The 15,114-nt window shown below is 33.5% G+C and overlaps 1 protein-coding gene across 1 annotated transcript in view; it reads left to right on the forward strand.

Moving 5' to 3' along the window:
* LOC124368764 (septin-1) overlaps nucleotides 1–15,114 on the forward strand; it is a 32,263-nt gene that overhangs the window by 953 nt on the left and 16,196 nt on the right. Inside the window, exons 2-4 of the mRNA XM_046826116.1 lie at nucleotides 4,245–4,437; nucleotides 9,660–9,783; nucleotides 14,740–14,874. Of these exons, the coding sequence (XP_046682072.1) occupies nucleotides 4,245–4,437; nucleotides 9,660–9,783; nucleotides 14,740–14,874 (452 nt within the window). The remainder of the gene's footprint in view (nucleotides 1–4,244; nucleotides 4,438–9,659; nucleotides 9,784–14,739; nucleotides 14,875–15,114) is intronic.

Consider the following 15,114-nt stretch of genomic DNA (forward strand, 5'->3'; position numbering starts at 1 on the left):
TGGTTACAATAAAATTAAGTCATTTTGTACTTGCACATAAGATCGGTATTGAAACTTTCGAGTACTGCCAATTTGTTTCAGATTAACCTTTTGAGGTCTAATTTGTGGCATGATCTTCTACTAATTAAGACCTTTAAAATGGTATGCACATCAACGTATGTTTAAATTTAATATTTTCTACCAACTCCATACATGCCATCCCCCAGAGGTGATGAAAGCTACTCATTGGATCAAAAAGTTCAATTTTATACAAAATGTTACTGTACAAAGTTTTATGTTTGTTCGTTTACGGGTACAAAAGATATTACATCTTTTAAGACTTTTTAGCACCTGTACAGGAAGGTAATCTCTCTTGGGTAGGGTGTTAAGCCTACCAGGGCGATAGGCCCTCAGGTACCGCATTAGGCATTTAAGTAGGACAGTTAGCCTTCGGGAAGATGAGACAGTCAGGTAGTAGGTTAGGTAAGTTTTTGTAAGCTTTATGAACAAAGTAAATTTATTAACTGTTAGGCAATCCTCATTGATTATTTTTGTAACAATAAAAAAGTAGCCTAGTATTTTAGTTCTTAGTTATGGAGATTAAGGAATTCCCTACATTGAGAGACTTCCTCAAGCGGTAATTTTTCTTATTAGGTCTTTCCTCACTTTTATTCTTTGATATTGCTATCCTTAACACTTTTCAAGTACTTTCCATTAAAAAAAAAACAACAAATCATGTTAAGTTGGACTTGTAAACCTTAAACTTGTTTACCTTAAATTTTTTGTGGGTGATTGCTGATGAAGGAAACAAGATTTTTCCAGACATTTGCCATTGTTCGGTGATACAAAAAAACAGTAACACTATGTTTTGAGATCTGCAATTTGATCTCTTCTTCAGGTAAATGACTAACCTAACACATAATTTCAAACTAGGTTAAAATAAAGAATCATACCATTGCATTTGTTGCATTTTACAAAACGACCTGAGAAAATGCGATGCTGTTAAGTAAAGCTCTCGCTTAATTGCGACAAAAGCGAAAAAGAACTAACCGTGAAAAAAAAGTATATCTCATTTCAAAAATCAGTTTACAGTGTTAAAAATATTGATTTTCAATTATACTGAATCAAGAAGCTTTGTCATTAAATACACAAGTGTACAATAGACATTGTCGAGAGTTAAACTAAAGGTTTAACTTGCTATTAAGCAGCCTATGCTTGTTTCTTGTGTCATGATTGTGAACTGCAGCTAATTCCTTAAATCTATCTAAATTGCTTCTAATAAACATTAAAATGAATAAAATATACATGGACGGCATATAAGATCATACATTTTGTCAACACAATTCATTTCATGTAGGCCTGTATAAAATATTAGACTCCGTGCGGCAGCGCCGGTCTATAACTGTCTGGTTGGAAGACGCTTGCCTACTGTCGGATCATAAAGTATAGATACCCGAATATGAATGTTTACCACAAACTAACTAATAGAGCTAAAATTATTGGAGTTACATTAAACTTAAGATTGTTTATTTCTGCGTCTAGATGTATAAATAAAACTTTTTACAACCAAGTTTTGTGACTGTAAAATAAAAAAAAGGTACCAATTTTGGCGCTTTACTTCTAAACTGCAATTTTGAAAGTTAAATTATTCATTGTTAAACCTGCCATTGGAGGCTTAGACTTCATATGAAAAAGCTCATGGGAAATTGTCTAATGAGTTAAAACAATATTTTATTATTTACGGCTTCTCCTTCTTGCACTTAGGGGTGTGAGTTGACTGCCCATGATCGTCACAATATCGCCCTCGATGGTCTGACGGTTCACGCGTTCCAACGAGTATGCACTAGCCACGGCAAATTAACAAAATCTGTTTAACTAAGTTAAAGTGGTGTTAAAAACTATACTTTTAAATTGTATTTACAAAAATAAATTACCTTTAACAAAGATAATGATTATAAGCTCAATAATATGACCAATGCCAAGTTTTTATAACCTGACCCGGTTGAGAATGAAAGTTAAAATGGTTTACAAACAACTGGTTCAACTACAACTTTTATCAATATAATACAAAAATTCAAAAATTATATTCTCCAAGTTAGTACTCTTGTGCATATCTTGTATAAAACGTTGGTCTTAATAGGAGTTTCCCTGGTTATGAATGTTCAAAATTGTAATTTTTTTGAAAAGCACCAAAAAGGCTTATATATTGAATGATGTCAGTAGGGCCTAATTAGTTTTTTTAAGAGAAATTGATGGTAAAAGTAATTTTTTTATAAAAAAATAACCATACTATTTTATTTTCTTTTTTTTTAATAAAGTAAAGACTTTTAGTTTTTTATTAATATATTTTTACAAATAAATTTAAAATTTTATTTTTAACTATATACTGCTTTTAATCAAACCCCTTAAAAATCTTTTAATTATTGAGGTTCTAAATATTTTAACAACACTAAATATATATATATATATATATATATATATATATATATATATATATATATATATATATATTCAATTTGTATAAATTGCATTAGCCTTATTTAATTTCAATAAATATTGAATCACAAAAAGTACTTGCTCCGGCGGGACTCGAACCCGGATCTCTCACTTGCCGGGTGAATGTGCTACCATTACACCACAGAGCTCTTACTTTTTACGATTCAGTTATTTTTGTATTTTGCCGTATCTGTCACATATTCGTTTAAATAACCAAACTAACATATGATCGGAAGACCAAATACCTGTCAAACGACTTTTAGCAACATTGAATTTGTATAAATGGCAATAGCCTTATTTAATTTAAATAAACATTGAATCACAAAAAGTACTTGCTCCGCCGGGACTCCAACCCGGATCTCTCTCGCCGGGTGAATGTGCTACCTTTGCGGGGAATGAATACTCACTTATTATTATTGCTATAGTTTTTTTATTCACAAACACTTTAGCCTTGAACAAGCCTGATAAGGATGCCGGTTCCAGTTCAGCTAATAGTTCTCTCAAATCAGTAGATTTGTTCCTAAAATTAAGTGTGACTTATCAGCCATATTACTAGTAACCAAAACAAAATATAAACTAAAATAAATCAATTAGACAGACACCAAAACACAATGACAGCTGATGTAACTAATAAAACAGTCGGCATGGTCAGCTGGTCACAGTCAAAACAGTTGCTTGCACAAGACGTTTCTTCTAACCATATAAAGAGGAATAAAGTTTGATGTAGTAAATAATAATATACCTCATTCGATAGCTCGATTATTCTGCCATTGATTGACATTAGGTTTTAAACCGAAACATTGAAAATACGTAAATAATAACTGATTTCTGAAATGTCTGCTTACTGCTGTATATCAGTAGTACTTATGGTTGCCAGTTAAGAGAGTTAAGAACATACCAAGTATAAAAGTACAAACATCAAAATTAGTAGGACTATTTAACTAATGAAAAAAATTAAAACTAAATAAGAATACAATAATCTATATCTTTATTAGTCCTTAACCTAACATACACATCAATAATGTGGAGCCACAATAGACTGTGGTTCATGATTAAGGACAGAGTAAAGAAAAATATTAGATATGTCACAATTAATGTATCCCAGTAATTTAGGTATATTGTTATGGTTAATTTCTATCTCCTTCTGCCCAATAATAAAATAGTTTTGTAATCTCTTATTTCCCTGCCTAATATTAAAAACTGAATTTTAAGAATTCAAGCATTGTTTATGCTACTTCTGGACATAACTAAAGTGTTTATTTTATCCATTCTTCTAGATTGCTAGGCCAAAGACTGTTTCAATCAATTTGGTCAAACTTCCAGGATATATATGTTTACAATAAATAGTGTGAACAGGGGAGGGTTAATTTAAAGTGTAGTAAATATAAAAAAAAATTGCATTCCATATTAAAGCTTATCATCTTATTAAGAGGCCAATTATTTCATGTGTTTTAGAGTATTTTAGAACAAAAGATAAATAATTTTGTGATATACCCCACAAAACACATGGGTGTTTTATGGGTGTTTTGTACCCATTGTGATTTATTAAGTACGAAACAGTAGGTTTATGAAACAAAGCTAGTTTATGCAATGTCTACTGTTAAACATTTTAAAATAGCTTGATCTTGTTATTTATATAGGATGCATTCTTCTTTTGTGTCGTAAATTGACACTATTAACAAGTAATGCACAGTTTAAAGGCTTATTAATGTACATAGAGTAATTAAAATAAGTTTCCAATTTAACAATTCTGTATTTGCCTTTTTCAGTTTTCAAGCTTAGAACCTCCGGGTTATGTTGGGTTTGCAAATTTGCCAAATCAAGTCCATCGTAAATCAGTCAAAAAAGGATTTGAATTTACATTAATGGTGGTGGGAGAGTCTGGTTTGGGAAAATCAACTCTAGTTAATAGCCTCTTTCTAACTGACTTGTACCCGGAGCGAGTCGTGCCCGATGCCATAGGTGAGTTGAGTGTTTTTTTTTTTTTAATTTATTACTGTTTTACCTAATACAAATTATGAACTAATTTAGTATATTATTATTTTTGTACGTATTAATATTATGGACTAGCAACAGGATTTCGGACTTTGCCATCGTCATATGTTACAAAAAGTATAACATGACATTTTGAGGATTGGAATCTAACCTCTTTGTCAGGTGGGAGAAGTATTAATACATACAAAAATAAAGAACAGAAAGAAGGAAATAAGGGAAAGAAAGAAGAGGAAGAGGGCACCTTTGTAGGTGGGTTTTTGTTCCGACAAACTCAGGTGGTGTTGGGGAAGTGAGAAGTTTGCTGCATGTCTGGTGTTATACTGGTGAAGATCTCTATGTCTCGGCTGGGTTGTTGAGATGGTGTGCATAATTGTTTCCTTGATATAAAGTGAAACTGCTGTTAGAATTTTCAGCTCTTTAAAAGGTTCTCTGCAACTGTCCCAATAGTGAAGATCTGCTACGCATCTAATCGCTCTTTTCTGCTTTAGAAGCACTCTTTCTAGGTTGTTTTTTGATGCTCCTCCCCACGTTGCAATGCCGTAGCTTAGGTGGGACTCGAAAAGGGCAAAGTAGGCAACTCAGGCTGAGTCCGGGCTGCATACTTGCTTCATCCTGCGGATGACATAGAGGCCTGAGCACAGCTTCTTGCAGAGTTGGTCTACGTGAGGTTTCCAGGAGAGCTTTGAGTCAATTATGATGCCTAAGTATTTTGTGCTGTTTTTTGTAAGTAGTCCAGGTAGTGATATGGTTGTGTTATTGCGTCTGGTGGTGAAGGTCATCTGCACTGTTTTGCTTTCATTTAAAACCAGGTCGTTGGTGGAGCAGTATTGTTTGGTTCTCTGGAATTGTAAGTTTGTTTTCTCTTCTAGCATTTCAAGTGTTCTGTCTGTAAACGTGAGGACAGTGTCGTCTGGTCTGGTCGCGTACATAATGGTGTGTCCATTTTCTGCTATCCATCCTGGCATGTCATTTGTGAGAACCAGAATTAGGACTGGTCCCAGTACCGATCCTTGTGGTACACCCCTTTGTATATCAGCAGTTCTGGAATGGGCCTTGTATTTTGTGTTGTTTTTTTATATAATTTATTTTCACAAGTTGTTTTCTTTTACTAAGGTAACTGGCAAACCATTGTTCTGCTCTCCCTCTCACACCCAGGTTCCTTAGCTTGAAGAGTAGGAGATCATGGTTCAGGCAGTCGAAAGCCTTACTAAAGTCGAGAAACAGGCTAGTAGCAGTGCAACCTTCTTCTAGTTGATCTAAAATATGTTCTGTTAACTGAATTATGGCTGTGGTGGTTGATCTGCCTTTCAGGAATCCATGTTGCTGTTTATTGAGGAGGTTGTGTTGTTCAAGGTAGAGTAGGAGTTTGTTAAGTACTACCTTTTCAATGATTTTCGAGAATGTTGAGATCAGGGAGATTGGCCTGTAGCTATTTCTTTCAGTGGTTGGTCCAGTTTTGTATTTTGGGTAAACTTTTGCAATTTTCAGTTTGTCTGGGAAAACTCCTTGTGAGAATGACTTGTTTATTAAGTCTGTCAAGGGTAATAACATTTCATATTTACAAGATTTTATCACTTTGGCTGGTTTTAGGGAGTCAATGGCTGTTTGGACTTCGTCCTGCGTAACTGGTCTGAGCTGGAAGATATGATTTGTTGTTGATGAGTCTGGTAACATATTAATTCTTGTGTTATTACTTACTAATTTGAAGTGTCCTTTCAGCTATTGTTGAGAAAAAGTCATTCAGATAGTTTGAAACTTCTATTGGGTCGTCTACTATTTTATTGTTAATTTGTAAGTGAAGCGGTTTGTCTGGACTGCATTTAACTTTTTTTTCACAGTTTATTGTACGCCACTGTGCTTTTGATTTATTTTCTGCTCTGTTGATGTGGTCTGTAGCATTTTCTTTCCTTAGTATTTTTAGATGTTGGCCATATTCCTTTTTCTTTGCAGCTGTTCTAACTTTGTCTTCTGCTAGTCCTGTAGTCTGCTCCATTTCCAGGGCTTTTATGTACTCATTCTTAAGTTTAGTACATTCTTGATCCCAGCACTGAGTTTTCTTTGGTTGTCTGGCTCTTGACGTTTTCAGTGGGCAGGCATAGTTTAGTATGGACTGAATTATGCTATGGAATTTATTGTAGGCTTCATCTGCATCATGAGTTAGAATCACACTTTCCCAGTTTTGTACCTGTAGTTGTATTTTGAGTAGGTCTATTGCTTTTTTGTTGAAAATTCGTTTTTTTTTCTTTAATGTTGTTTCTGGCAGGTTTTTTGGTGATTACTGTGGCTAGTTGTGCTGTGTGGTCTGATAGCCCTGATACTATAACTGATGTCTGTATTTGTTGAGGGTCAATGTTTGTACATATCCAGTCTATTGATTTTGCTGTGTCTCTGGTGACTCGTGTGGGCAGCAGGTTCAGTCTTGTGATGTTGAAAGGTATTAGGAATTCCTCTATTTTTGTTTTCTCAGTGCTGTCAACTAAATTGTCCACGTTGATGTCACCCACCATTACTATTTGTTAAAGGATTAAACATAAGAATAAACATAATATAAGAGAAGGATTAAACATACCCAAAAGCTTCATGGAGTCCAGTCCAGATATTGCAAGTCCTGAGCACAATTAATTCACGAGTCGAGAATCAAGTCCACACATCACACTAGCATAGGCTACAGTGGGATACTAACAAGAATGTTGATATCAGCTCTTTCATCAGCACCGCTTAGTGCCATCTGAAATGTTGCAATTTTTTTTGTAACATAACAATAGCAAATGTCCAAAAACCAAAGAATGGACTAGCAGCTACCCACAGCTTTTCACACAATTGTATTGGCTTTTCTCATGTATGAGTCACTTCTTGGTATGAGTTAATTATATTTCCAACACCATTGTTGAATTTTCCTTGTTGCCACTAGCAAAAAATATATCAAAAAAGTGTATATTTATGGTCATTGTAATTTAATCCAGTTTTAGAATATGGTTATGTTTTTTGGCAATTTTTTTTATTTTTTACAAAAAATATGTTTTTAATTTTTAAAACAAGACTTTGTATTTGAAAATATTTATGCATGAGCATTTGAGTAGAAAGAAGAAGAACCTCAGCTGTAAAATAAATTCAAGTCCCATGGTTTTTTATAATTGGTTAACAAAATTATATTTATTTAAAAATCATTAAAATGGACAGCAATGTAAGAAAGTTGTCAAAATTAGGAGGCGGCAGTGAAAGTGTTAAGCCAGTGGTGAATTGCTTTATCAGCTGGCGAATACGAAACTGTTGCTGCACACCAAAAATGCATTTCAATTCTACATACCATAGAACACACTGTGCCTTCTGTTGTGCCATAAACATTGTACTCCGACTGGCACCAGGCGTGTCAGTCACAATAGAAAACTGCAACCGCACAGCTATTCTACACATACCAAGGTCAACGTTTCCTTCCATACTAAACACAAAACAAAACTTAGCTATTTCAACTTCAAATTGGCGTTTAAAACTTTTAGCTAGCTTGAATAATTTTTAAGTAACTGTAATCAATTCTCAGCATTCTTTTTCGGAGACCGTTTATTTGGTCTAATATATTAGTTTTTGTTGTTGCAACATATATGTTTATGCTACATAATATATGTGAAACTCTATGTGAGACGAATCAATCATTTCTAGAGTTGATGTACGGAATAAAGACAATCTTCTTAGTACGTAAAGGCCTGATTTTACTTTAGGTATAATTTATTCAACATGCTTATCCAAAGACAAAAATTTATCCAATTTAAGCCAAAGAAGACTAATCTAGTATAATTACCATGTTTAATTTTTTTACCAATAAAAATATTTGGATTAATTGGGTTTATATTTTTTTATGGAGAAGGGCATGGCATGTTTTCTTAGTCAGAGTATTTAAATATTTATATTTTTTATTAGTGTATAAGAAAAATGGTTATAAAAGTGAGTTAAAACAGTAGTGGTATGCAGTCAAGTAAGTGGTATGAAGTAAGTAGCTCTCTTATTGTTTGAGCAAAGTGACGATTTATGTTACCATGTTCATTGTACTGGTTGCTACAATCCCTGCTGGTTTGTACTGGATCTTATAAAAAAGGTAAATAGGAAATCTCAGCCCTTTAGTTATAACCTTGTTCAAAACTATGTTGTGGAACCTGTAAGATCATGTCAACAAGCATAAATTTCAAATGTTAAATAACCAACAAAATATATCCTATCAAAGAAACATCAACTGTGTTACTAACATCCTAATTTATCAATTTATTTATAATTTTTGTGAAAACAGCATGTCGCCCAAACATTGAGTTCCTTACACATGATTAACTGGCCACTGATTTGATATTGTCCATAGCGACATAGAAAAGCCTTTAGCCAGTCATGCTATGAATGTGCATAGTCAAAATTATCTAGAAAATTGTTACACCATCAAAAGTATCGTGAATATCAATGAAAATGTAAATGAAAAACTTAAAAGATTAAATACGGAAAATAGAATCTGCACACCAACTATTTCTGCAAACAGGAAATCCGAGAATCCTTAATTTAAATCAAATTTATGTTTTATACTTGCTCATTCCCAAACATCAATTTCATGGATGGTCAGCTGGTGATCTATTGTATTTATTTATAATGTTTGTTTTTCTTGTTCGAATCCTTGCTTTCTTTTTTCATATTTATTGTTAATATTTATACAGTTTATATCTATAAGAAAAAGTGAACCAGAACACTAAAATTTATAAATGTTTCAAACTGTTATACAATGGCTTTTTGATGACAATTAACTTGCTAAATTTATTTATATATATTCAGTTTAAAGTGAATACAGTTCTCTTCCATTAAGTAGTTTATTATTTGATTTAAATAGAGTTTTTGGTGGTTATTATTATGTCAGGCGATATTTAGTTGGTGAAAAGGTTGGGGCTATGAAGCATTTGCAAAGTCTTACCTCCTGAAAATGTGCACAAAAACTACTCATAAGCTACAGATTTGTGTGCCTTTATGTCTAAATAAAATTCTAATATTAAATCAATTTTTTAATTTTTATTGATATTTTTAGTTTATTAGAATTCCTATTTTTGTAGATTACTTCCTTTCTTAATTAGTTTGAATAAAATATTGCTTCATAGATTAAAATACTTTAAATCCCTGTTTTCTGATTTGTATATTAATAAATATTATATTTTATTGTTCAACAGAAAAGACTAACCAGACGGTGAAGCTAGATGCTTCTACAGTAGAAATTGAAGAGAGAGGTGTCAAGTTGCGATTGACTGTTGTCGACACGCCAGGATATGGAGATGCCATTGACAATACTGACAGGTTAGTACTCGTTGCTTGGTGGTAATACTACATAATCAAAAACACATTTATATAATGGGTCAAGATTCTCACTAGTATTGGAATGAATTTTTATGACAACAAAATATGTACTTTACCGTTGATGTACATAGTACTCGTTGCTTGGTGGTAATACTACATCATCAAAAACACATTTATATAATGGATCAAGATTCTCACTAGTATTGGAATGAATTTTTATGACAACAAAATATGTACTTTACCGTTGATGTACATAGTCATGCATGAGTATATAAACAAAATGTAATTTTCTACGTAATGTATGAAAATTAATTTCATGTGGGTAATAGAACTAACAGCACCAAATCGCTAACATTATCATTGTATATTATTATTGTTGACAAGGAAGTGTATTCACTCCTGTCTTTGTTTAATATGCTACTTTAAAAACTATATTTTTTGTGTGAACCATACCATGAGTAAAGCAACTATTTTTAGATGAGATTTATTATGAAAATAAAAATAATAATTATGTTAAGATTCAGCAATTAATATACATGAACTACCTTACTTGAATGTGTTTATTATAAAAAGTAACTAAACATAAAGTTTAATTTACAATAGGGCCCTGTAGTCTTTCTAGCCTGAGCTTGGTTAATTTGGCCCTCCAGATTATTTTATAACTACAATACAGTTAAGATAAACTAATCACAACAAACTTGTGTGTCAGTACTATAAACCTTATCTCTAAAACATGCACTTAAAAAACTAACACTAATTATTATAACTGAACTAAAAATACAAGTCTCAATATGTCTGCTCATAATAACTGATCACTGGTAACTGAGGAATGATCAATAGTAAATGGCAATTGTCACAGCAGAAACAAGATGACAACAAATCAGGAAATTAGAAAGGGCTTTTTTTCATGATTGGTTCATTCTTTATAAACTTCTTGTAAAAAGTCTAGTTTTATTTCCAAACCTTATTGGTGCTCGGCTTTCTAAACAATGTTTAGTTGTATGGGGTGTCAGGGTATCGTAGGATCACAGGTAATGAGACAGCGGACCTCTAGGCCAAAAAAGAAGCTAAGGCCACATTTGTCGGTCCTGAGCCAGTCTGCAGGATTAGCCATTCCCAGCTTGTAAATGAATAGGTCAAGAGAGATGCAGCTGCTATTTCCCATCACTGAGCCGATGTTATGCAAAATAAGTAGTTCTGGCTCAGTTTGAGAGAGTGGGGGAAGAGGTGAGTTGTTTTAGTGGAGACACCACATAACTCTTTGGAACCATGTCAAGAGGAATACAAAGCAAGAATAATGGTACCCAAAGAAAATCCGTAGGATTTTTCCCCTCTTGCTGCAGGAAAAAAATGGCTGTAAGCGTAGTTAAAAAATGGGCTTATGATGAACACAGTCCTAGGGGGGCAGTGCCGATCTGGCCGTAAACTCTGCAAGAAACTTTTTGGGAGCTCTGATGCCGTGCTTTCCGGGTCCATGTGTGTTTTTTTGCAGAGATAACTTGAGGAGGATTATTGATTTCCTTACTGGATATCAAAAGAAGGAGACTGCTGGATGCTCAAGAAATCAACTTAGGACTCCCTGTGTAGCAATCATATTGGATTGGTACAATGAGTCACAAGACTGACATGCCTCAGTCTGAGAGCTAGCTACTTATATTTTCATTTATTCATTCAGCTTCTTGAAATCATTCTGTGACTGGATTTATTGGTAAAAAACGTCCATCATTGTCGGTCAGAAGGTCATTATATGAATTAAGTTGAAGCTAGCATAATACATCGGGAACCTCATTTCTTTAAAGAAGAAACGTTTATAATAAGCTCAATTACATCTCTTTTTTGAAACATTTAACATTTACAATCAAAAACCTCAATCTTAGAATCCCATTTAACCCATTGCGGATCACTGACGAGCTGGGCTCGTCACGCAGCGGCCGGGCCTAACGGCACGGTGACGAGCTCAAGTCGCAAAAGCGGTCTGCTTTTAAATTTCCCTCCAAATAGTTCTTTTAATGTCTGATAGATCAGGCGACCGTCTTCACTTGTCTACTAAGAGTGTTTTAACAACGGTCTACGTTTAGAGTTTTCAAAAGTTTTATAAATATCCTACAGATCGCAGTTGTATGTCGAAGTTGAAAAATCATTCATATGAGTTTACTCTCTGCTTTTTAGCGCTTCTGATTGGGTGTTTTCCTCAGTTGTTATTATAATACGTTTGAGGTTAGTGACACAACTAAACGACGCAGACGTACATGTTGGTGGGTTTAGTCTAGACAATGGCCCGGATGTTGCAATCGATTCGCCCGAGCCGCTTTATTTAGGCTATGATTCAGACATCATCCCTGCCACGCCGTAACCTTGCTTGTGTGTTATCGTTCCTACATCACGGATACCCCAGCAGGCCCATGTTCCATCTGAACGAATACCTTCGCAGCTGAATTTTCTAGTATACAATAGCGAGCGATACGATGTGGCGCACCATTGCTGTTCGTGCGGCCGCTGACCGTGAATTAATTCGCGCCCGCTGGTGCCCGCGCGCCAAAACAATACGATCCGCAATGGGTTAACCTACAATCTATCCATTCAAATCATAGGTATTACAGAACACTGATTAGACAAACAAGAAGTACCTGTATAATTATCAATTGGTCTCCACTTTGCGGGTGCCTTCTGTAGATCAAACCATATTAGAGGAAGTTTAAATACCTCTATCAGTAAAATATATATATACTTAAGTTTATTGTTATCTCCTAATATCACTCACCCTCAGGGGATCCGGATATCTTTTTGGAAAAGTTATAATAACTTATTAAAATTCACTTTACCTCACAAGTTTATGAACTACAACCTGATGATAAGAGGAAATTCCAATAATATTTAAAAATATAGGAACATCGTATGTGACAGGATTCAACAGTTAAATGGCAAAACTCTAGACAGTCTAGTGCAGCTTGTTTGTGTACGTATTCCATATGTGGTAATCTCAATTCTCATTGTTCAAGCACATTGAACAGTTCGCATTGTTCATTCTTATATCAGCTTATATTTATGTTTTGTTTATTAATTCCTATTATAACATTTGTTTTCAATAATAGAAAAACACATCCTAATTAGTTAACACGTTTTTGATCAAACACTATGTATAGAAGTATAATATTGTTGTTGTTTTGTTACAATTAATTGATTGTGAAGAGAGAATAAACGTTTCATTTCATTTCATTATAATACTTCACAAGTTATATCACAACACATTCTTCAACATTCATAGAGACTATTTCAATAAATAATAAGGACTAATCAACACAATATCTCCTTAGAAAGTTAAAATAAATGACACCACTATCACAGTACTCGACGGAGTAAAGACAGCGAAGCGCTACTAATGAAATTACTCATCACTGACCGAGTAAAGACAGCGAAGCGCTACTAATGAAATTACTCATCACTGACCGAGTAAAGACAGCGAAGCGCTACTAATGAAATTACTCATCATCACTTTTGTAACGTAGATCTGTGATGCCACAGTTGACATAGAGAAATAAAAAAGACATTACAATGTTCAGCAATTCTTCCCATTGCAGTGGTATATAAATCATGTTGATAATCACCTGAATATGTATTATAATGAGTGATGAGAGGGAGTGCTGCAAATCAACGGAATATTTGTTGATACAGTTGAGACACAGCATAATCAACGTAAGATCTGTTGATTACCATTTAGAGGGTTAATCTATTTATTTATTCACTTTTAAGTGTTTTAATAATGGGCTGCCAAATGGTCTATTAATATATTTATATTGTTATTTTTATTTATTGATATTATTAATTATGTTTCTTTATTATTAATGTGGTTGCTTGAACCCAGCAAGTGTAGTTTTAATTCTATTTGTTTATTCATCAACACGTTCACGACTATGTGTACCCCATCGAGTACACACGATTTTTCACAACTGCGCCTGATGGGGTACACGTTGCTATGCATTTCCTTATTGCGTTTTTATTGTTGCCTCTCTTTGTGGATTGTTAAATTTGATTCCGCGCTTAAATAAATACCAAAGACTATTGTTACCCTGTTGGGTGCACGATTGCGTAATTTTTAAGGTAATTAATTTTTTAGGTAGCTCTTGGATTACACAGAGAAACATTGAAAAACGTAATGGAATACATTTTTTTTTAAATTGTGAAGCCTACATTAATTTCTTATTATACTTAAGACGTTTAATGTAAAAAAAAACTATTACAATATTTTGCTGTTATTACTGGAAAATTCTTACGGGAAATAAAAAGGTCTGGAAATATAGATGTTTTGAATAAACTCTTAAGTTGAACTTTGACATTTACAATATTTGTAAAATGTTTTATGACAATAAACATTTAATATGATTTTATTTGAATTTAAAAGAAAAAAAATGAAAGATTCGTAGATTAAAAATTAGCGAACCAGCATCTCAGTCAACTGTTACTTTACATTAGGCCACTTCGGTTGCCAGTATTGAAAAACAAACTATAAACGTAATCTAAAAACTCAAACAGAATAGAGAACTAAATTAAATTTAACAAAATTCAAGATTTTTTAGTCTTTACAGTTGAATTTTTTTATTTACTCCAGATAGCTAGATCCTTAATTTTTAGGTTGGGGATTTCATTTTGAAACGCATTATTTTGTTTAATTAATTTATTAAGTTAATATATCACACAAAGTCTTAGTACACAATTAAGATGATATAACACAGACATGTAAATTGTTAGCGGAATAATAGATTCTAAAATAAAGTTACACTTTGTCTAAAACCAAGTTAATAACAATTTGGAGTTATTTTATTACAAGTAGTTATAGGGTATTTTCAAAATGGAATCCACAATTGTGGGAGTTCAATGAAACTGGGGCTGCTGTCAGTCGTGACAATATAAGCTTTATGACTCATAAGAAAATGCTAAACTAGTTACTTCTTATTCCAGCTTCCGTGCCATCATACAGTACATCGATGAGCAGTTTGAACGCTTTCTTCGTGATGAGAGTGGTCTTAACCGACGCAACAAAGTGGACAACAGAATACATTGTTGTTTCTATTTCATATCACCCCTAGGCCATGGGTACGTATATCTACTTAACACTCCTTGCTCTTTTTGTCAAAAGTAGTTTTGACTCTGAATTTTAATACAATGGTGTACAATAACTATGCTTATGGTAACATGAAGAGATTAGGATTGGTCCCTGAATTGTATTATAATGGTATAAAAAACTAGTATACACAAAGTGCCAGAGTGTTACTACAAATTATGACGGAAAATTAGAGTGGAATTGTAGTTTTTATGTGTGTACTTTCTGGTGAC

Source organism: Homalodisca vitripennis, chromosome X (genome assembly GCF_021130785.1).
Source record: "Homalodisca vitripennis isolate AUS2020 chromosome X, UT_GWSS_2.1, whole genome shotgun sequence".
Taxonomy (NCBI): Eukaryota; Metazoa; Arthropoda; class Insecta; order Hemiptera; family Cicadellidae; genus Homalodisca; species Homalodisca vitripennis.